Here is a 22,738-nt window from a genome sequence, read left to right as displayed (position 1 = left end):
TTATGTAATCTTTATTACAGTGACTACAAGACAGTGTAGAACTAAACGATACTTGTGATAAAGTTTAACAGTGGTAACAAGGACAACAGGCATTTTTTGTCTAATTTTGCATTAGTCAACTATTTGAAAATATATGTCTGACTCCAGGTTTGGGAGAGGGAAAACAAGACAATCCTCAAGCCTTTCTTTTTACAGACCTCTTCCCTCCCTCTATGTAACAGAAATACACACTGATTACTTTCTGCTGCTGTGGCTTGGTCAGCTTCTGTCTGTTCATTTTCAGCACTAGAAATATCAGATCCATTTTCTGCCTCGATATCTTCTTGAAGGTTCTTATCCATATCATTTGTGCTGTGGTCAAGCTCTCTCTCATGTTCTTTGGACAGCTGATCAGTCTGTGTTGGAATGTGTCTCAGCTGAGGTGACTCAGGCTCATGATGGCTTACTGGAGACTGTTGTAGATGGTGTTGCTGTCTGTGTCTTTCCTTTTCCATCTGTTTGGCTTCCTGAAGCTACAAAAACATTGCAATCATACAAGTATTTCACTATCAAAACAAAACAATGAGCTATATACATACTGTATATGTTATTTTACAAGCATGAAATCTCTACTGTCTCTGAAGGCATGGTGTGAACAAAAAACTGTAACTGTTCAAGAAAATGTATCCTTTCTATTATCATAAATAATTTTACTATCATGGGATAAACCTTTGCAAGAGGGCTGCTTCCCAGCTATGCATATTGCACTTACCCATACCTTCATTGTGGAAGAGGGATGACTAAAACTACATAGTGTAGGACTAAGAGTTGTCTGCCTGCCCTATAATGAAGTTCAGCCTATAGATGCAAAAATGTACAAAGACTGCATGGAGAAGAATCAAGGTAGATTTTTTTTTTTCTTATTAGAAAGCTCTCACAAAGAGAAATACACTAGTCCTCTGCTATCCTACAAGCACGTGGGATTAAGGTAAAGACTAAAAAAAGAAAAAGGAAAGCAACTAAACATCCAGGGAAAAAGAAACAAAACCAGGAGTTAAAACTGAGAAGAGCTTCACTTCCAAAACACTACAGAAGACAGATCCTCAGGAAGAAATCATAATACATCAAACTGTAAGCCAAAGACTATTTTAGCTTTGTCGTTCCTTGATCTGGGATCCCCGGAAAGGGAAGAATTTCTGTAACTTGTCTAATGGGTTCAGACAACAGTCATTAAAGTCAAACCAAGGCAGCATGTCTTTGAGGCAATGCTCTATGGACTGGCTTTCTGTCCATGCAGAGCCTAGTTGTTACCAAAAGTTTTGTAACTTTTTATATTGTCATTTTGGCTACTATGACCTCAGCCCTCTGCTCTTCCACTTAAAGCTTTCAATGCTGCAACTTTTGGGGTGCTATAGATCCCTGAGTAGATACTACCTTTCAAATTACAACTCAAATACTTTCTTCTAGCATTTGTTAGCTATCATATCAAAATAACTTGGCCCGAGTGTGCAAAACAAGCAGAAATACTTACCAACTTGCATGAAGACTGAACTTACAGTCTGGCAAAAATGAAGACTTCCATTGCAGAATAATAATAGCAAACCTCTTTATATTAAGTTGCTTAAAAAGACAGTAACTACACAGATTTCTCAAAGCACTCGGGTACTGCATAGCTTTTGCCATATTTCTCATAAATAAAATGCCTCATAAGACTTCAACTGTGATGGTCATATGTGCCAACATGCAGCTGCTTCTAAGAGGAAAGTAAGAAAGTACTACATATTCTTAGGGAAAACTTACAATTTATAATAATACAGCAGAATTACTTCTAGAAGATTCTAGGAATTAAAACAGTTTAAAATTTGGGCATCTGCTTGTTTGTTTGTGTTTTGGTTGGTTTTGGTTTGTTGTTTTTTTTTAAAAAAATAGGAATTAGGACAATTACTTTGCCTTATTGATCTTTATCATCAGCAGTAGAAGGCACAGGTCATAGGCTGAGGTCCCCACTGAGAACTCACAATAGCCATTTCAGTGACATATAAGTATCTGTTAGTGACTGCTACACATTAAAACATTAAAAAATGTAAATGGCTACATGACTGAAAAGTTCGTTTTGTTTAGCATTTTTGGTGTTTTTTTAAAAATTTTTTTTGTTTTAATCATGGATTACTTCTTCAGTGTTTATCATCACAACATTGGAGCATGTCACTAACACTCAGGTACTCCATGTGCACTCTTATGCAGGTAGTGTGGCATCTCCTGACAGCCTGCCAATAGAAACTGAAGTTGAACACGTCCATTAAATACAGAGGACCACTATAAGAAGTTTAAATCCTATACACTGCTCCCACCGCCCAAAAACATTTCACACCTATTTCAGAGTGCAAAACACAAAAAGAACAATGTAACAGATTTTTTTTTCCCCCCAAAAATACCTAAGTTAGAAAGCCAAAAATTCTAATAATGACAAAACAAATATCTCAAGCTGGTGTGCTTTTAAGAGCTAGTTTATATATAAAGATACTGAGATACTTACTGCTTGATTTTCCATACGTGCAAAAATGACATTCAGCATTTGCGTTAGGGTGGCTTTGGCTGTGGTTTGATTTATAAGATTTTTGCTTGCTAGATAGATATTGTAACATGTTCTGACAGCCTGTAGCACTGTTCCTTCGTGGATTTCTATGTGTTGAGATGTTACTGCAGTGAGCAAAGCCTAAATAAAACACACACGTTATATATATTTTCCAGTCAAAACTTTTATTGTCTAACAGTTAGCAAATGAATAAAAAGCAAAATTGGTTTAACTTTAAAATATAATCAAGTACATAACTTGAACTGCAGTTTAATTAATTTTTCCCATGTAGTCTTGTAGCCATATCAGAATATCATACTTAACAGTTACGTTAAAATGAGAGTGGTTTTAATCGATGTATGTTGGAAATACATGTTTCATAGCATATAACAGCAAGAATTAACCAATGGAGTTATCAGACAGGTAGTTAATAAAAAGTCATCCCAGAATTTTCTAGATTCAAAATATGAACAACCTGTTAAAATCTGGAAAGCAATCCAAATGGTACAAAACTTTTTTACAAATAAATGTAAATGTGAAGACAAAGACTGAGTATGAGATTTGGCACTTGTAAGTGGGACAACTATCCTTTCTGAACACCCTCTTTGGGTAGATGCTAGAATATCGTGCTGCCCACCCTGTAGAAATTCACTTCTTTCTTTCCACATGAGCTGGTATACGCTTCTCTTTTTTTTTTTTTTTTTTACAGAAAATTATGCAAATAAGCCTCTAAAAGATCAGGTAATAGAAATAAGGAAACATTAACTTTACATGGAGTAGAGACAGGCTGGATTAAAGAGCAGAAATAGAGGCAGATACAATTGAGGACAGGGTGTGAAGGCATTGTTGCAGGTGCGTGTTTTTGGGTGGAAGGAAAGGGGAAGAGCTTGGTCCACAACAGAACAAACATGTTTCTATGGATCATGCCCCATCCCTGAAAACATTCAGGGTCATGTTGGACAGGGCTCTGAGCAACCTGATCTAGTTGAAGATGTCCCTGCTCATTGCAGGGGGTTAGACTAGATGACCTATTTAAGGGTCCCTTCCAAACCAAACCATTTTACGATTCCATTCTATGTTCTGTGCATCATAAGTCTGCCACCAAAACTTATTTATACCTTTTTATTTATTCATACATTCCTAACTGTGTGTATATATAGAGAGTTATATACACGTAAATCTATTACATTTATACATTCACCGCCTGTCCCTTTCCCTCTCCCCTTAATACAGACCACCTACACTGGCCTACACGTGCAATTCTGTGTGCAATTCACTTTTCTTTCATTAAGTGTTGTACTGTTCCATGTCTACCTTACTGCTATGAATTCCTGGGGGTGGGGGCGGGGTAAGGTGACTTCCAGATACTGAGTTAAAACACGCTGAACCCCATTAGAGTTGCACATCTCTTCTGATCAGGTAACATATCTACATTCCCTACACCACAGTACCCTCACACTCCAAAACTTAGCCCCAAAGCTACTCACATCAATCACAGCTCTGCTGACTTCTCCAACTCTTTCCTACATGTTTCAGGAGCAAACATGATCACCCTGAAGGTAGGTAACTCCCAGCAATTAGATTCTGCACTCTCTTACCTGGCTGGAAAGGCTGCACACCTGTACATATTTTAGTATTCTACTTTTTCAAGTTTTGTGCATTACAAAATCCTGGAAGGCCAAAACAGAAAGCTCCCTTAATCTTTCACTAATAATTCTGTAATTAAATTCAGAATTAAACCTTGAAGAACTTTGTCTATTCTAGCTTAAAAAAAAAATAAATCATAATTCTTTAAAAACCCGCCAAAGAAGTGGAGCCCAGACACAAACAGTTAGTTATTTTTTCCAAAGCACTACTGTTTGGGACTAGTAAGTATTGAGATTTAGTTAAAATTTCTTTCATTGAATTCCAAAAGATAACACACACACACACACACACACACACACAGAGTAAAATATGTCAGTTTAAGAACTACCTACGGTTTCTCACTTGGAAGATAAGGTCTCCTGCTGCCTAGCAGTTAGGATACTAACAAAAAGTTGCAGCAGGGCAGAGGGATCATATTCTTTGTCTCCATCTCTTTTGTTCTAGCTATGTCATTCATAAAGTTATTCCTCTATGTCAGTCTGTCTCCTTGTTATATTTGGATGATTAATAATTTGATATTTGAAACTCCAATTTTAATTTCAATCTCAGTTCAGTGAAGTCTTACATGTTTTTTCCGTCTACTTTTAACAATAGGAGACAATGCCTGCTAGTAGAAAAAGGTGATAAGGCTACGGAGGGATTATATGCTCTTTCGTCTTAATTGGCTTAACAGCCTGAATTTCCTAAGTTTCTTTAGCATCCTTCAGTTACGACTAGTAGAGCTTGGTTCTTTTCATACCACCACAGTTTGTGGAGGTGAAGAAATGTTTACACACACACACAGAGACATACCTCCTTAACATATTAATCCAATCCACTGAATAACTAAGTCTTCTATGCAGACTGAGAAATCAGTCTTCCCAGCAGGGCACCTCCTTGCAGGTATTTAACTACTAAAGAGTTCAACGTGGCTACAGAGGTCCTGACAGTCACTTTTTGGGTTTTTTTCCTGCTCAGGCACTAGACAACAAACCCTAATGACTACTATACATGTTTGTAAACTGATAGGAATTTTAACTTTGATCTTTTTAATATCTTTCATACTCCTTCCAATCTAGAGCCATCCTCAGGCTATTAGTCATGCTTCATGTCTCAAAGCTATTTCTCTTCCTCTCCTATCACAACCTAGCAGAAATATGAGAACGAACACGAGACAGGAAGTATTTTACAATTAGTTTCTGACAACATCCTTCCCTCTTGGCAGCTTCCATTTAGGGCTCAATTTGACAACATGCCCTAAACATCACCTCATTCTGTATCATAAAAGAGTGCATCATTAGCACAACTGGTGTGACAACTAACCCTGAGAAACCACAGGTTACAATCAGGAGCGGCAGTCCTGCTCCCCTGAAATCCTTGTCAAATTAGATGTTGGAAAACTAATCCTTTCCTTTCTCACTTGATCAGTTTTCATCAGATTACTTCCCAACCTGACTCTGTGGCCAAACAACTACTAGGTCCAATGCAAGGAGGGAGCGAGAAGAGACAGATGAGAAGAGAATCACCTCAGCAACAGTCCCCAGTTAATCGGCATTACACAAAATCTCAAACTGCTACATAGTGATGCGTGTCCTTGAGAGGTGGAACAACAAAAGCTCTGCCTTCCTCCCAGCCATACACCCTTACTGCTTACTTTGCAACAGATCTGGGGCATGAAGCCACTTGCGCTATTTTAACAGCAACACATTAATACAATTAAAAACAGAACAAAAAATTCCCACAGTCCCACAGGTGCTTTTTTGGAGTTTGATTTCTTTTTTGCTTGTTTGGCGTTTTGCTTTTTTTGTTATCTGTTTGTTTCAAAAGTAATTTTAGTTGATTCAGAGTATTAAATGCATGCCAGGACAAGGGGTGGTGTAGGACAATGTCTGGGAGCAAAGCCTGGATAGAAAAAATGCCTCTGCAGAGGTCAAAACAGCGAGCTCTGCTGACTGTGGAGTCACAGCATTAGGTTGCTCTTTTCTACCATAGTAAAGATTTGCTGCTCAAGGCTTTTTGCAGCTGAGTTCCCATTCCTCCTGGTCACACTTATCTCATCCATTTTCATCCAACATGTCAGTGTGAGCCAAGGAGAGATGATGTTAAAAAATAAATAAAAATAAAAAGTCTACTTTACTGTAGTCCTCCCCTTTGCTGTTCTTTAGGCACAGAAGGAAACCTTTGTAAAAACATCATTAGCACTACCTCATTATACTTCAGGTCCTTCCACAAAAGCTTTCTTTGTCACAAAGCCTGCAAAAATACCAACAGCCATCAAACTTTCCTTCTCTGGAAACTACTGGCAATCATCCTGACTGTGAGATTGTTTCCTTAGGCTCTCCTAGTCCTTCACAACTATTGTTCTGTATTGGAGAAAGACCCTATTATTCTGTGCCTCTACTTAGTTACTATAAATAAAGCTCATTCATTTTTTATACCATCAGGTGGGTTTGGGAACAGGATCATTTCTTAAGTTATAGATTATCGTATCTTTGTATGACATCCATAGTATTTTTTCTTTTAGCCTGAAACGTGTTTGCCTATTTACTGAATTTCCTATTATGTAAAATAAGCATATCGGAACAGTACAGGAAGTATCACAATTTGTGAGGCAAAACAACTAAATTAAAATTGAATTCTCTACTAAAAATATCCAGCATCTCTCTGTACGTGTAAACTTTTCATTCCTCTCACTCTGGATATTCTGCAGGAACAGAACGGATACGGTGAAAGAAAGTAACTACAACCAGCAGAACGATTTATGAATGCACAAGAGACAGATGCACCTAAGTACAGAATTGACAGGAAGCCTAGTTTTCAACTCAAGAGTCATTCTTTTCTTCCTCTCAGCCAACCCTGATGATCGTATCTCTGGAAAATTTATGACACAGTGCAGCCACCATCTGATGAGCATGGGCTTACTTTGGGTAACATAATTCAATTGTCTGGAACTCTCAAGTATTTGAGACAGCACATAAAACACAGTGGCCCTAACCCCTCTCTCTAGTGTATTAGCTACTGGGACTCCACAAATCTGTTTTCTTTGAGAAAGGCTATAGGCTTATTTTTAATAATAAATTTTTTTGAAAGTAAATTTAAAGTCTGAACATTAACTTATCACAAAATAACGTGTTACCACGGACTGACTTTTGCAAAAAACACAGGAGACTTAAGTCCTTAAACCACAAAGCAGCAAATACATCAAATAACCTTCACAGATAAATCATTTTTCAATGAGTGACACCAAAATCATATAGAATGCAGTAATACAGTTCTCCAAGCACCATTTTCTTTGTGAGCAAGTGATAAGATTATCTCCTGCTTTTTACCATTCCCAAATTATTCAGTCATTTATGTTATACATTTACCATGGCTTCAAAAGACCTACATTTACCTAACTTACCAGCTTTGAAGCCCTATGGAAATACACTGTAAGGGTCTGAAGAATAGAAAAATAACAGTGTTTGCTTCCAGCATGCTTTCACAGTCAAGACAGTGAATTAAATCAACAGTATCATATCTTAGATCCTACACCAGCTTTCAGTAATAATAGGTCATTAACACTTAGCATTTGATTAAAACTGTGTTTTTTCTACTTAACATTAATTTTATGAAAAAATTAATCCATATTCACAAGCACACAAGCATGGGGTCAGTTACCAGCCCTGAAACATACCGAAGGATTATGACTTTGGAGATTGCAGAAAGAACAGAACTATGGTCCAGCTTCTCTATGGAAGACAAGAATATAAATTCTGTAAGAACATGAAGTTTTATTCAGTTTTATCCCTTGAAAGTTCAGTGTTCAAAATGAACTAGAATCTAACATGGAGTTAAACTGATACATATTTTGCAAAACAGAGTTATTTCATGTCCAACTCGGAAAATGTAATCCTTCTCTGAAAAACAGTATCGCAAACTGTCAGGACAGAATTTTCAGGTTAATGGTAACCAGTCCTAGCCATTAACTTAAGCCTCAAAAATACAAAGATTCAGAAATAAAACCTCCTGCATTATTTTGATTCTCAAATTGTTCCATAATACACAGCTCCTTTCCATCTCAGTGGGAGGAATTAAGCTTTCTATGGTCTTTTTATGGAAAAAAAGATAACCACACTACCACATGATATTGTAGATGATTAAGTTAATCTACTGAAACAACAGGATATGGAACTGAAGAAGTTTTTTCTAAGGGTCCTCTCAACTTGGAATCTGTTTTTATACAAGTTCTGTTAAAATTCTTTCAAACTTATCATCATTCTCCTTATTCCTCAGAATTACTTAGCTTTTACAGTCTTCCCATTCTGTAATTCAGCAATGAGCTGTCCTCTATTTTTAGTTAGTGTCAAAAGGCAACTTGTGCAAGCAATGTTTGATACAAATTTCCTTCCTCCATGGACACCAGTCATACTAACAGTGTGACTAGTTGTAAAAAGTCACATACACGAGTTGACCTTATGAACAGTCTACTGCACATGGAAGAGTCAGAAAGCGGTCGCTAAAATAACATTCAACTTTTCAGACTATAGCTATCAATTACACACAAAAATTTTTCTTTGCCAAACATGAGCCAGTTAAGCTGCAAAAGTATCTAGATAGTAACAACTACTTACTATAGAGCAGACCAAGGAAAGTAAACACAGGTGAGGATAAACAGTTGATCTCATATCCCATCCTTCTTCCTCATCCCTATTCTTTCTTTATAGTTTAAAAAAAAATAATCTAATTTTTGTCATAACTGTAGTTCTTCGGAAACAAAAGGGTGAACTTCAACTAAAACTTCTGCAGGTGTCAACAGGAAGTTTGCACACACACACCACAAATGCCACAGCAGCCCTAGCAGAGCAAGCCTGAAGGTAAAAAGGTTCTATCAAAAGAGGCTGTTTGGAACAGAATAAACAATTATCAATGGCAGCAGTAGCCTAATTACTTGCTTTTTTTTCCGCCCCAGCAATCCTCACCACAACTAGTGAACAAGAATTTGCATGGCGTCCCATCAAAATGACACCAAATCAAACCAAACTACAACAGGAAGGAAGGAAAAGCCCTATTTCCCAGTCTGGTTCATCACAGTCTACAGATGAAGAATGAGGGGATTACAGAGATGAGAACACGCAAGCAGAAATAGAGGCAGAGAAGTTAAACTGGACGCCAACTGTCAGAACTACCACCAGACACACCTCTAAGCTTACACACCTAAAATAGAGACAAAATTACATCCCTCAGTCTCAGCAAGATTATTTCCTTGGTTGTCAGCAGAAGGGTATTTTCAGATCGCCTAAGCGGCTCCAGTTGAGAACCCGCTTAAGATGACTCCACCACTGAAAAGCCATCTAGTAACTAACAGACAGCACTGTGTGTGAACTCTCACCCAACAGCAGCTTCCAGATCTTAGACTGAGGGCAGCACACTATGTAAAGGCCATACATTCCATGCAGAACCAAGATAGACACCTTCCTCCCTGCAAGGTTAAGTGATCAAGGTTCTCAGTTTTTACTGTGGTGCTGGTGATGCAGCTGCCCTGCAGGAGCACTGCTCATGTTGTGAATAATAGCCTGGGAGTGCCAGATGGAAAGGTGGAGACCCAGGTCCCATGCCTTCTACCTCCCTGATGGAATTACAACTCTTCAGAGCGCATACTAACCAGGACCACAGAAGAGTCTGAGAAGACACATGATCCATCCTTCAATTCATACTGGAGTAGTGGGGTCCACACTCAGCCCAGACGTGAAGAGTTATGAGGCCTAAGAGAATACAACTGACTTCACAGTTTCATTATTTCCCCAAAGGAAATCAGAAGTTCTGGTCTTTGCTAAAGTTATTTCTAATTCTGATGCTTTTTATAGCATCCAATGTAGTGGATGAATATGGAGTCAGAGCCAAAACAGCACTCTCCACTTTCCCAGGCATTCTAACATGGCAATTAGCTAAATCTAAACAGTCAAAACATTAAGGCACTAAATTAACTTAAAGCATGTTACAATTGTTGAAGAATTTACTTTCTCAACCATCTTCTTGGACAGAAGAAATACCAGCTCACAGATAACCCCCTTCAGGTGGGAGGAAAGCATTTGGAGAGAAAGTATTACAGTGAGAGGAAGACAGAATGGTTTAAGCCACTGTAAGTTTTAATCAACAAAAACATCCATTTGCAAGATGAAAAATGTCTTAAATGCTTGGGTAAAACAACACAACAGATCTAGACAACAGCAGCATAAACCAACATTTGTAACAACTATCTGCTGGAGAATTGGAGGGTCAAGAAAGAGGAATATTTGAGCTATGAAAAGGGGTAGGAGAACAAACTACATTGTTTGCAGCAGAACAAGTAAATGTAATCTGCAAGGAAAGTCAACACCTCAGTATACACATACAAAAGAATACAAGGTAACAAACGTTCCACTCCTAACTAACTTTGATTGTATTCTTCACTACTGCTCATCATCACAACCATTCAAAGACTACTGTTACAGGAGTAGGGTACGGTATTTCCATTAGATGGCTAACTTCTATTACGTGGCATAACAACTTCCCATAATGAACACCCATAAATTAATGTGTGCAATCAGGAAACAGCTGAGGTTTCCCAAAAACACTTAACTTGTGCAAACTCCACATGCAGCGTTTATACAAGCCATGGAAAGAAACCCTAGACCTCCTTCAAGCAGAAGTCTATGACAGCAGCACAAAGCTACCACAGTAACGCTTGACTGCAAGGTCTAATTGCATTTCATAAAACAATTCCAAAATGGATTTCAAAATCTGCTGCTTAATTACCATCTTCTCCACAGGGAATGCAGGATTATTCAATAGTAATTCCTCACAATTAGAGAGCTCCACAGATCTGCTGTGAATAAAATTTTACGCAGTGGTCTGCACACAAGACTTCAGGTCACAACCATGAATTCACCCAAAACACAATGGGAGAGAGTAGGGAAGGGAGTGTAAGAGAGGGTGTTTCCATCTCAAACAAACAGTATCAAGAAAATATTTTAATGTTATCATTACATTTACAAACGAAACACTTCTGCTTTTGAACTCTGAGGCCATAAATGTCTTCCTGCTGTCACCACTATAAATACTTAAAGTATTAATTGTATTACCTTTATTATTTGTAGCTGAACCCCTTCGTCTGTTTGAGGGCCTTGAAAACAGCCACATATTGTCTCAATAATTCTATCAATTAGTTTTTTGCCTGGAGCTGTACTGTCTGGAGCATTCCCCGTCAAGTGCCCATATGCTATAAGTTTCTGGAGAAAAGAAAAAAAACTCATATAAATAAGAGCTTAAAAAATAAGTCAACTTTTCATTATAATAAACAAATTCACTTGATAGCTCTAACTTGCACAGAACAATTAGAGAACAGTACATTTTACCCCAAGTCTCATAAAACAAAGATTTTTTAAAAAAACGTCCTCCAGATTTATTAAATTTTCACTCAGCAACTGCAATACAGTTTGTCAGCAAGCTCAACTTTAAACCTTTCTTCATCAGTTAACAATGTTTTAAACCAAACAGGATTCTAAAAACTAACTCACATTACACAAGTCTTCATAATGTAGTCAGCACACAAATGTTTTTAATACCAGATAAACCAGCTGCAAATGCTTTCTATTTAAGCTACTAGCTAGTCTTCCATTTTTAAGTGTTCTATTATCCCTTTCTCCTTCTAGGTCCTTCAATACTTTGAAATGGAATTTATTACAAGATCAACAAAATCCTCTTCCAAACACTTCAGGCACGAGAGTATTTGTAAATCTCCATGGCCCATCTACTTAATACACAAGAGTAGCAAGGCATCATAGTGTAACAGCATGTGTTAAAGAGCATTAAAAGAATTTGATATTGCTACACCTGCTGTTCAACACTTAAACACAAAGAAATAGGTAGTTGTACATATTAATATCATGAAACTGATGCAAACATGTAACTGTGGTAATACATGTATACACAAATAAACACACATATGCACTACATAATAAATAAGATACATTCACCTTTTCAGAGAAACATATTTGATTTGGTTGTGTGTGCAGTAAAGTAAAATAACAGAAAAACAATTACATCGTTACTTACATACAACAGTACTTGCCCTCCAACCGATCAAGAGAATTTTACAGTTGACAGTTAAAGCTCATCTTCATACAGACCTGTAAACAATCCAGAGACGTACTGACAATCCTGGGGCACTTCGACTGGCATGCCAATTCAAATGGTAGGAAGTATTTGTCCGCTTCAATGAAGCTTGTCTTTGACTTCACAGGTGGAAGAGTGCTTGAACCAGGCTTTGCTTCTCCATGAGGGGGACTAAACGGAATGATTGTATTAGAATGCTGGAAGTGATCATACTAATAGTTTTCACCCCCACAATGTTTATGAATGAAATAAAATATCAAGAAAATTAACATTAAGGAACAGTAACTTCTATGAAGTTAACACAACACTAATATAGTCATTACTCCTAACAGCTTTTGTACTTCATCTGTCTCCTTTAGATCAGGCAAATTGACCCATTTGCAAAATAAGTGGGTGTTCAGTGGTCCCTGCTGGTTTGAAGGCATAAAGACTTGTTTCCTCTGAAAACAGGGAAAAACTCCCCTTAGCTGGTGAAGGCAGAGGGGAAGAAGGGAAATCTATTCAGTATCATTCCCACATTACATGATAACTCTGAGAAGGCTAGTCTGTTACTACTAGAACAGATAAAAATACAACTTGCCAAAAATGTTAACAACCCTGGAAGTTAAGACTACTCAACCACTCCATTATGATACAAGTTTGGTTCAATACTTTAGAGACAGTAGATCTATTTTGGAGATTAAATCATATCTGAACTTAAATCCTGGACATACTCAGGGGGGAAAAAACCTAACACCCCCCACCCCCCAAAAAAACCCAACTTCACTCTATCTGTGCTTCAGATGACACCACAGAATTTAAGAGTTTAGTGGTTACCACTGTATCTCACTTGGGCCATGCAACTGTACAAAATTTGAGAAAAATATTAGCTGTGCAGTCTTATTGCTTACAGTCAGCTAATACAATTAAGAATGAGTAGTTTTTCACTGATTTGTGTGCATCAATGCAATCTGCCTTTGACTCAGAGTAAGATGCTTGGATTTTTCATTTCAAAGAATAGCTCATCAGCTTTATATAAAGCATTCCTGATCTTTTTCATGCACACATGTATCTTTACATAAAAGGTAAACTAAACTGTCTTACACAGACTTGAGAGGTGGTAGTAACAAAGCATAACTTCATATTCTGTGGTGAAGGATTTACAAAAGTCTTGCAGTAATTCAAATAGATCTTTACATGTAAACAACTAATTTCAAATCCAGGCGCTATGCATTTGTTGTAAATTAAATCAGACACTTCAAGAAATGCACATTAGAAAACATTTATTTATCACATTGCTCAAATAAAAAAAAGGAACTGCTAGGAGTTTATTATAAATCCAAAGAATTAATACAGTCCCATGCACCATGGAGAGCACCTTAAACTAACAAATATAATAAAATTATTAATTTCAGCTTTTCAAGGAGTAAGATGGATTGTCCTTGAGAAGATGTTCAGTACCATATTCAAACAGCTCTCCTTGTTTAGGCTGCTTTAAAAAGTCACCTAAATTCTAAGCCTTAATAGCAAATAAATAGTGTTCAGATTTTACTTGTTACTAAATAATTTCTCTTTTTAAGATTTAAGGATTTATCCCTACATATTTTTTTCCTGAAGAAGAGCAGAGGTTCGTTCTTCTGTTGGATGCACAACTTTAATGATTGACACTACTGTTTTACTGGAAATAGAGCTCTTTTGGCCAAAACCCAAATCAGCTAAGTTGTAGAGGAAGTACATGATTCTTCTACATTCTTAAATCTCTCTGAAACTTCTATAAAAACTTTTCTCTGAGGAATGAAAGGGTGGTACCTCTTGCTCGTGTCCTATGACAAGACTGTTCTTCACCTAGTGATTACGTTTATTGAAACCATTTAAAATTAGGTTAAAAGAGCACTCCAGAAATAAACCCAGAATTTTTCAGAAACAAGGAGCAGACCATGATGAGATTCTGAAAATGAAAAATCCATGTCACAGCAAGCTACTGCAGAAGCCTGAAGCTTCTCTTTATTGAAAACTATAGAAAAAAGCCCAAAATAATAAATACGGAAGATGATGTTCCATTTGCCTCTGCAAAGATAACTCAATAATCTCATCATCTTGCTCATGATAGAAGGGAAGGGAATACCAGAGAGGGGGGAGAAGAGAAACCCAAAATGTCTTTTTTTCTCAATGTTTGCAGAGAAATTACTTCAATTAGGTTTTTTTTCCAGCAGACTGTGAAATCACAAACTGTCTCCAACAAATCTTTATTCCACCAAGAGATCTACCAAGCATGAGAATTATGAAATATTCTGACATTCACATTATCATCCATAGAAACATTCTAAGGTATGTATTAATGTATTTTAAAACTTATTTTGGCAGCATTTGCTGCATAAAAGTTACATAAATCAGCCTGTCCTTTTCTATTCCATTCCCCTCTGCCCCACTACCAAACACTAGTTCTGTTTAAAAACCAAACAAACAACAAAACAAAAGAAGCAGTTTTCCATGCAAAATTTCTGGGAAGTGTAAATGATCTATTTTTCAATGTATTCCAGGTTAACTGTGAGATCAATCAGTTTCCTTGAACAGGAACTGGAAAAATTTAAAGAACTATCATTAGAAGTCCCTTGCTAGGATATTCAAATTTCAGTTACAAAAATAAGAAGCTGAAAAGAATTTGATAAACTAAGACGCTTCTCTATTCTAAGGCCTAGAAAAATGGTATTTTCTATTGTATCTTAAAAGTTTGACTCTACAGTAAGAGCAGAGTAAATCCATTCAGTTTTCAAGTCCTGCAATGCCTTCATAGCAGCAAAAGGCTACTGTCAAAATAAAGACAGCACTGAAGAAAAGAAATCAAAATCCCTTTAGAAAATGTACATAGGCAGGTAAGACATATACATTATACCCCTCCCAAAATTATAACTTCAGATACTAAAAGGATAGAATTTAAGCATCCGAAGTTCAGTAATGGCTGAACTATACATACTTGTGCACATCACTGTAATTCAGCACTCTCAACAGTTTTAGCATGGTATTTAACTACAGGATCAGATATTCTCCTTAGTGCCCAGAACAAATATTCCTCACTGAATATTTAATGTTAAGCATTTTTTCTCTTACCATGCTTCACAATGTGTCTTCTGCTTTATTTACACCACTCTAAGTAAAACCTATTATAAAACTATATTATTACTTACTGTCCAAGACCATCTGGTGGTGCTTGGTGCAATGTTTTCTGAACAGTACAAAAATACTAAATTTATTGTTACAACTTCACTGTGAGCTGATGGTATTGACTTTATTTTGCTAGTGGAAGATTAAGCACAGTGACTCTGTCAGATGCATCCACTAATTTTTATGTGCCAAATCTGATAGGCTGCAAAACTAAATTTTTCAACATATTCGATATTAAATTGTCTTTCACATTTTCTGAAAAAAAGTTCCCACTGGCTTTCTTTCCAGCTAGAAGTCCTAATGTTTTCCAACCCCAAACCTGTTGATTTCAACTCAAATACCAGAAGACAAAGTAGAAATCATTAGGGGCCCATTTTGACAACTATAGTTTAAATGATTTACCTAAACCAGAATTTCAGTGATAGGGCAGAACACCGGTCCCCAAGCAGCACTCATCTGCTTAAGCTGCAAGAACACTTTCATTATCAGTTTCACCCACTGATCGGATTATTTCAACAAGTGGTATAAACAGTCTTCACCACACAGCCCTCATGCATGGTTAGTAACGTACACTGAATGAGGAAGAAGATCCTGTGGAAATGTAATTAAACTCTAATAATGGATTCCACAGTTTAACAATACTTAAAAATTTACTTGTTGATCAGGGAAGAGTGCTGAATATCGACTTTGGCTTCTACCTTCACTGGTAGAGGAACTGCCTCCAGAAATCTACATCTATTCCTTAACAAGGTCCTTTCCAGACACTATCTCTCCCAATTACACTTGTCTTCTCTACCCATTCCTTCTTCCTCCCCGCAACCTCCTCCCCTCGCTCACTCACAGGTCAAGTCTTTTTTATTTACATTCCAGGCTCTTCCTCCTCGTCTGAAGCCACTTCAAGAACCCTTTAAACTCAGTCCCCTCCACCAATACTTTCACATTCCTGTGGCACCCAAAGACCTTATCTAACCTCGATCCCCATCCTCCTACTCTCCCTGGCCAGGCAGATCAGCCTGCTCCCTCTACGCTATCTTCTTGCCTCTACTCCCAGGCCCTGTGTCTTGCACTACAACAGCCAGTCACAGAAGCAGCACTTTTAGCATGTTTCTAGATACCACCAACCTTACAAAATATATTGAAAATGCTTTTCAGACAGAGCCTGTACTCCCAGCGCAGAGTAAGTATGGTATATATTTTAAGAAGTTAAAAGTACTATCATTCAGTATGATGAACTATCACATACCTTTGCTTTTCTGTTTCAGCCTTTATTTCCTCTGTAAAATGAAACAAAGGCATAGTTATGAAAATTATATCATAACCACAAATATAAAATTAAATAACTGAAAAAAACTGGAAAGCAAAATTATTCAGGCAAACATTTGAACACAGGATTAGCTTAAAACAGAAAACACACCTTTATAAGCAGTTTCATAAGAGCTTCTACTCTTTACCTGCATTGGTTGCAAACTGTATCAAAATTACTTTACAAATCTATACTCAAAACGTAATACTTTAATTTGCATACAGTCATGCCAGCTAAACACCACATCCCTAGAATATTTCTGCCAAGATACTGGCAAGCTCTTTTCACAGCCCATGTATATAAAAATAATGAGAAACAAATCACATTATTAAACCTATTAATCTATCCATAAAGGATATACTTCTTGTTAGATGTGGATTATGCAGAAAAAGAACAAAGAAACCATCATTGCTGTTTCTTATATGAAATCTTGATGACTAATTACCATCTTTGGTTTTAAATAGTGTTAGACACCACAGTAATGACTAGAGGGGAGGAAAAAGAAGTCTGTAGCACCTCTATTTCATACTGTTTTAAAATACATTAAAACAGGACTAATAGTTTAATGCTGTTGACAAGGCACTAAGTAATTATTCACAATACATTTTAAAGTAATTTTAAATTACTAACACTAATTTTAGAAAACAACTTCAATCTCAAGAGTACTTTTTTCTGCATTGTCTAGTTATTTTGTACACTTAAATCATAGCAATTCCAGAAAGACTAGGATTACCAATGCTGTAGGAATACGTTCTTGAAATAAAGTGTACAAGATCAAGTATGAACATGTATGTATGTTTTAAGAAATCCAAGGGAATCTGTTCTAATGCCAAGTCCTGCTCAAGCATGCAGAAATCACAATCAACTAAAACCAGCACTTTATTTTTATTTTTGTGTATAAGCTTTAAACTAGTGGAATGAATTTATTCTGACGAGAATTTAGCATTTCTAACTCTAAGCTCCCATGCAGCAAAAGCACACTTTGCCTGTTTCTTCACTCTCATTTACCATTTCACACAGCCATACTGATTCACTTACATAATATAGGTTCCTGAATTTGGTATTTTATTAGATATCAGTAGTATCAAATGTTTACTAACAGACTTGCTCAATACCAGGAAAAGTTCATATAAGGAGTTCACGTCAACCTAAAATCTAAGTTTTATTTCCAATACGACTGATGCTCCTGTTCAGCTCCAGTAAAACCCGGAGGTTAGCAGGTCAGTGGTTCATTTGAGAAATAGCCAGTTCAGAATTGGTTCAAATCTGTTACCCAGGACTAGACAAAACATGGAAATAATTCCATATTCCAAATATTCATTATTCCTCAGTAAGTAACAATAATAACAACAAGTCTTATAGTCAGCAAAGTTTCAGGAAAGTATGCTTTCCTACCATGTTATGATGCTTGATCCATTTACTTCCGTGAAGACAAATTCCTGACCGACAGAAAGGAGAAGAAACTCTCTTCCTCCCTTCCAGGATCTTCACCCCTTTCATTACTTCACCTCCCACCTTAGAATTCACACCCAGGAACTCTCCTCCATGAGATGCTCTGAAGTCTGTCCAACAAACATTAACAACCAACAGGTACAACTGCCAAATGGCTTCAGAGTTCAAAGTTTCCACCAAAAGTGACAAACCAGAGCAGATTCTCGCCCAATACCCAACTATTTTGAAATAAAGTCTGAAACACAGTAGACTACAGAAATTAAGGGAATCATTATGCTCTGCTTGGATCGTAATCCCGTTAATAATGGCAATGAAATACTAACAAATTTCGCCTGTAAAATTACACGAGGTGTTAGTGTCATTAAAAAGGTGGGGGTAGACACCCACACAAAAGTAGAAATCATGTCTTACTGAATTTGCATTAGTTTGAGTGACTAAATCTCCTTTAAATCCTCTGTATTTATACATTAGGTTCTTGTTTAAAATGATTAGCACACAAACTCAGAAACCATTTAGTAACAAAATTTGAATGTAAGTCATGCTAACAAACATTTCTACTATTTTATATTTAAATTATAAATCAAGATTATAACTCATTTATGGCATTTCCTACAAAGAAAGATGTTATTTCAATCAAAGATTAAGCAATGTCAACTTGTTATAACAAAAATTTCAGTTTACAATTTTATCAGATTTTAGTAACTTGAAACAAACACAATAGTTTATTTAACAGTTTTACTTAAGATCACTTAGGTACAAGAGTCAACTACTCTACTGACAACACAGATTTGTGCATTTCCAAATTATTTTATACTTTGGCTAAGGGGGGGAGGGCAAAACCCAACAAACAGATCTAGAAAAAGAATGATTTCAGACTGTTGCTATAGATAAAACAAAAGAATGCAAAGCTCCACTTTGCATCCAAATCTGGTTGCCCTTCTTGGTCTGCACCATGCTACTAACATGCACGTGCACACACCCACACACACACCAAGGCCTCTTGCCCCTAAGGAAGGTGCAAATTAGAGTGGAGCTTCTTCCTTGTTCAGAATAGAAACAGTTGTGAGTACTGAATTAGTGTGAAAATTGCTTACGGAAGTAAAAATAAGGCAGATCTCAGTTTCGCACCCTCTCCATTTCCCCATGAAGAGTATTTTTCCAGTAAAGGACAGCACACATCCTAAGTGCAAATATTCTTCCAGCACTACTTAAAGTAGGTGTGACAGTAGGTGGGTGCTCAGACACCCTAGTCCACTTTACAGGTTCCAAAACAGTGGCTAAACTCTATGCTTATGCACATTTATTGAGCTGAAAGCACTGCATGAACAAAGAGTCCCTGGCAAACAGACAGACATAACATTCAGGAGAAGAAATATCTGAAACTGGTTCCGCTCTGCACAAACTCATTTTATTCCTGAACTAAAAGAATGTATCAAACCCAGCTAGCTGTCATCTTGATGCTACATCAGATTACTCCACATTTATTCTCTGCTTTGTAAGCTATAACAGTACTTGCAAAGATTACCAAAATAAAAAAAATCCAGAGCTGCCCAGAGCCCTCATTGTGCTGCTGATATGCTAACAAATCATCACTATTTTTTCTTAAAATACTACAAGAGATTGTCCTCAGAATAGGTCACAACTCCTATCAGAAAATAGAAATCTTTGTAATTGAAGAAGTATGCTACAAGGAAAAAGCTTGTGCAAGTGTCAATCTAGTTAAATGTTACTACCACTTTGAGCAGCACTGCACCTGTCCATTAATGTGAAAGTATGGATTTTATAACCTTTGCTAAATAAAAGGTTTTTACAGTAGCCAACATAAATAATTTTGGAAGGCTAAAACATTTTAAATGGCAAATAAGCACATGATACAATATGATTACTATGAATGAGGTAGTCAGCAGAGTTAAACTTTACTTTTACCCTTGGAACAGAGAAAAACTAATTTCCTTCACCATCTGATTGCTCCCTCTGCTCTCCACACCAAAACACAAGTTAATCACAGTATAATTTCACGGTCACGTAACAACCACATATCACAGTAATCATAAAAAAATTCAAGCACCTTTATCAGCACAAAAATAGATTATAATAAAGGTAACTAACAAGTCTCACGCTAGATAAATAATCTGTTAAAAGACAAATGAACCAGAACACTGACTGATACATTCTTTTAAATGAGAAAAAGTAATCCCTGCAAATAGCTAGAAAAGGGAGATGAAGCCTGAAAACATAGGATGCTTCCTTGTTTTACTCTTCCTCTCTCCAAAACACACAACCAAAACCAAAAGGAGAAGATCCAAGAGCTGGAAAAGGTTATTACCCCACCATCACCAGTCATTTTGCAAAGGAAGAATAAGAGTGAATGCAAGATGCTGGAACAGGGGAAGAAGACTGTAGAAAAGGACTACAACTTCCAGCGTCTTCCACTGTATTATCTGTGATGTAAACACAGAATTACTACAAAAAATAGTTCAGATTATTCTATGGCCCTGAAAGGATGATGTTTCCTAAAAATTGAACTAATTGGCATACATTTAGTACTCTTAAATAAAGTACAACAAAATAAATCCCTCCTGAACTCTCACATTCACACACAGCTCCAGAACATGACCTCTTTATAGAGCTCTGTCACAGAATTAATGGAAACGTATGTGGCTTTTGCACACAGAAGATAGAGCTAATCAGAGATGCGTTATTTTGCAGTTTTACAATTGTATGCATCAACTGTTTCACAAAGCAGGTAAAATGAGTCATGTACATTAGTTTCAATATAAATTTCTATTTCATCTACACTTGTATAGATCATCATCATTTCAAAGAAGTCTCTGAAAAGGTCCAAGACCTTTGTTATACAGGTGTACTGGTTTTGGCTGGGATAGAGTTAATTTTCTTCACGGTAACTTGTATGGTGCTCTGTTTTAGATTTGTGCTCAAAACAGCAGTGATAACACAGGGATGTTTCAGCTGTTGCTGAACAGTGCTCACGCAGCATCAAGGCCTTTTCTGCTTCTCACAATGCCATGCAGTGAACAGGCTGGGGGTATAAAACAACCTGTGAGGGGACACAGCTGGGACAGCTATCAAAGGCATATCCCATGTCATATCATATGGCTGCATGAGGCTCAGCTGCCAGCCAGAGGTAAACCACCACAACAGGTATCCATAACTCCATTCTCACCTCTCTAATTCACTATTTCAGCATGTCATTGAAAAATTTTTCCTCACGCTCTTCAGACTGCTCTGTTTCTAGTACAAAAAAACCAAACTAGTTTCCAGTTTTCTTCTTCTCTCTTTAACATCTTATAACCAGCTAATCCCATTTGCAACTGTAAAATTAGCAAAGCTGTCTGTAATGACCAGTGGGTAACACCTACTCAGAAAGTCAAAAGTGGACAAGTAGGTCAAGCAGGTGCTGTGGACAATGACCAGTCTGTAATACTGATCAAACTCCAACTTAGAGCTAATTAACTGTTTACCCCACTAATCCAATTCAAAGGATGATTTAAACCTTAACTACACTGAAGGGTATCTCTAATTCCCATTTGAATTATTCCCTTGGTTCCTATGCCAGCATCCCCCTACATCTGAAACAGATCCTCTCCTTCAGATTATCTTTAGGTAATATTTCCTTGTGCTTGCTAGCTAAATATGCTGTAGTATCACGTGAAGTATAAATGTTCTACAGTTATACTTTGGCACAAGTCAAGGACAACATTCTCATCAAGTAAGGGATAACTAAATGGTTACCTTCTGGAATGGTACACACAGTGAAGTTCTTTGGTATCAACTCAACATCAAGTTATACGTTAGATTACAGGGAAAAGAACTCTCATGGAACTTGCTGCTGGGAAAAGGACAAACTATTTACCATAAAATGGAAAAATACAAGTTCATTACACGTATGATACCAGGAAAAACCCACGCACTTAAAAGCATTTAATACATATCTCTCATTATGTTTCCATCCTTGCACCAGGATTGTATTAAAAAACAAGAGTACATTACATTCCCATAAGACTCTATTCTGAACAACTGATGTTGCCTGCCAGAGCAGCTCACGCGTAAGTCTCATTTGTACAAGGATCTGCACATCTAAAGATTAATACTCAGTGTAAATATCAGAATTAAAGTTTATTTATCTAACTGAAAGTAGATCTACTGGAAAACACTCTGCATTTTCACTGGAAAAAAAAATCTCACAAAAACTGCATCCAAAATATATATGCCTATTCCCCTGCTCACTGAGGGAGAGGCAGAAGCAGCTACTCTTCTACTTAGTACTGAAAAAGAAAATTGGATTGTCCAACTCTTCTGAATACCAAAAATGTAGGCAGATGACTAAAAAATCATTACTATATTGCAACTTAAAAAAAAAGGGGGGGGGGGGTATTAAATATATAATGAATTCAAAATAGCAAGCAGTAGCATTTTAAAGAACTGTAACCATCCTGGGTAATCAGAAAGTAGAACCAGTCAAAGCAGCACAGGCTGCAATACTCCAAGGAAAACAAATATGGAGC

At 36.9% G+C, this 22,738-nt stretch overlaps 1 protein-coding gene across 3 annotated transcripts in view; it reads right to left on the bottom strand.

Annotated features, from left to right (window-relative positions):
* Window positions 1–22,738, bottom strand: part of ARFGEF1 (ADP ribosylation factor guanine nucleotide exchange factor 1) — a 94,707-nt gene that overhangs the window by 48,325 nt on the left and 23,644 nt on the right. For 2 of the 3 annotated variants that reach the window (XM_005443196.3, XM_055704591.1), the window contains exons 2-6: window positions 16,701–16,731; window positions 12,331–12,487; window positions 11,284–11,430; window positions 2,516–2,695; window positions 239–512 (exon numbers count right to left, since the gene is read on the bottom strand). In XM_005443196.3, coding sequence (XP_005443253.1) covers window positions 239–512; window positions 2,516–2,695; window positions 11,284–11,430; window positions 12,331–12,487; window positions 16,701–16,731 — 789 coding nt within the window. Of the gene's footprint in view, window positions 1–238; window positions 513–2,515; window positions 2,696–11,283; window positions 11,431–12,330; window positions 12,488–16,700; window positions 16,732–18,155; window positions 18,292–22,738 lie in introns of those variants that run through there. The other variant, XM_055704590.1, reaches the window with a different exon arrangement.

Source organism: Falco cherrug, chromosome 3 (genome assembly GCF_023634085.1).
Source record: "Falco cherrug isolate bFalChe1 chromosome 3, bFalChe1.pri, whole genome shotgun sequence".
In the NCBI taxonomy this organism is placed as follows: Eukaryota; Metazoa; Chordata; class Aves; order Falconiformes; family Falconidae; genus Falco; species Falco cherrug.
Note: the sequence above shows the minus strand (reverse complement) of the source record. Positions and strands in the feature narration are given on the sequence as shown.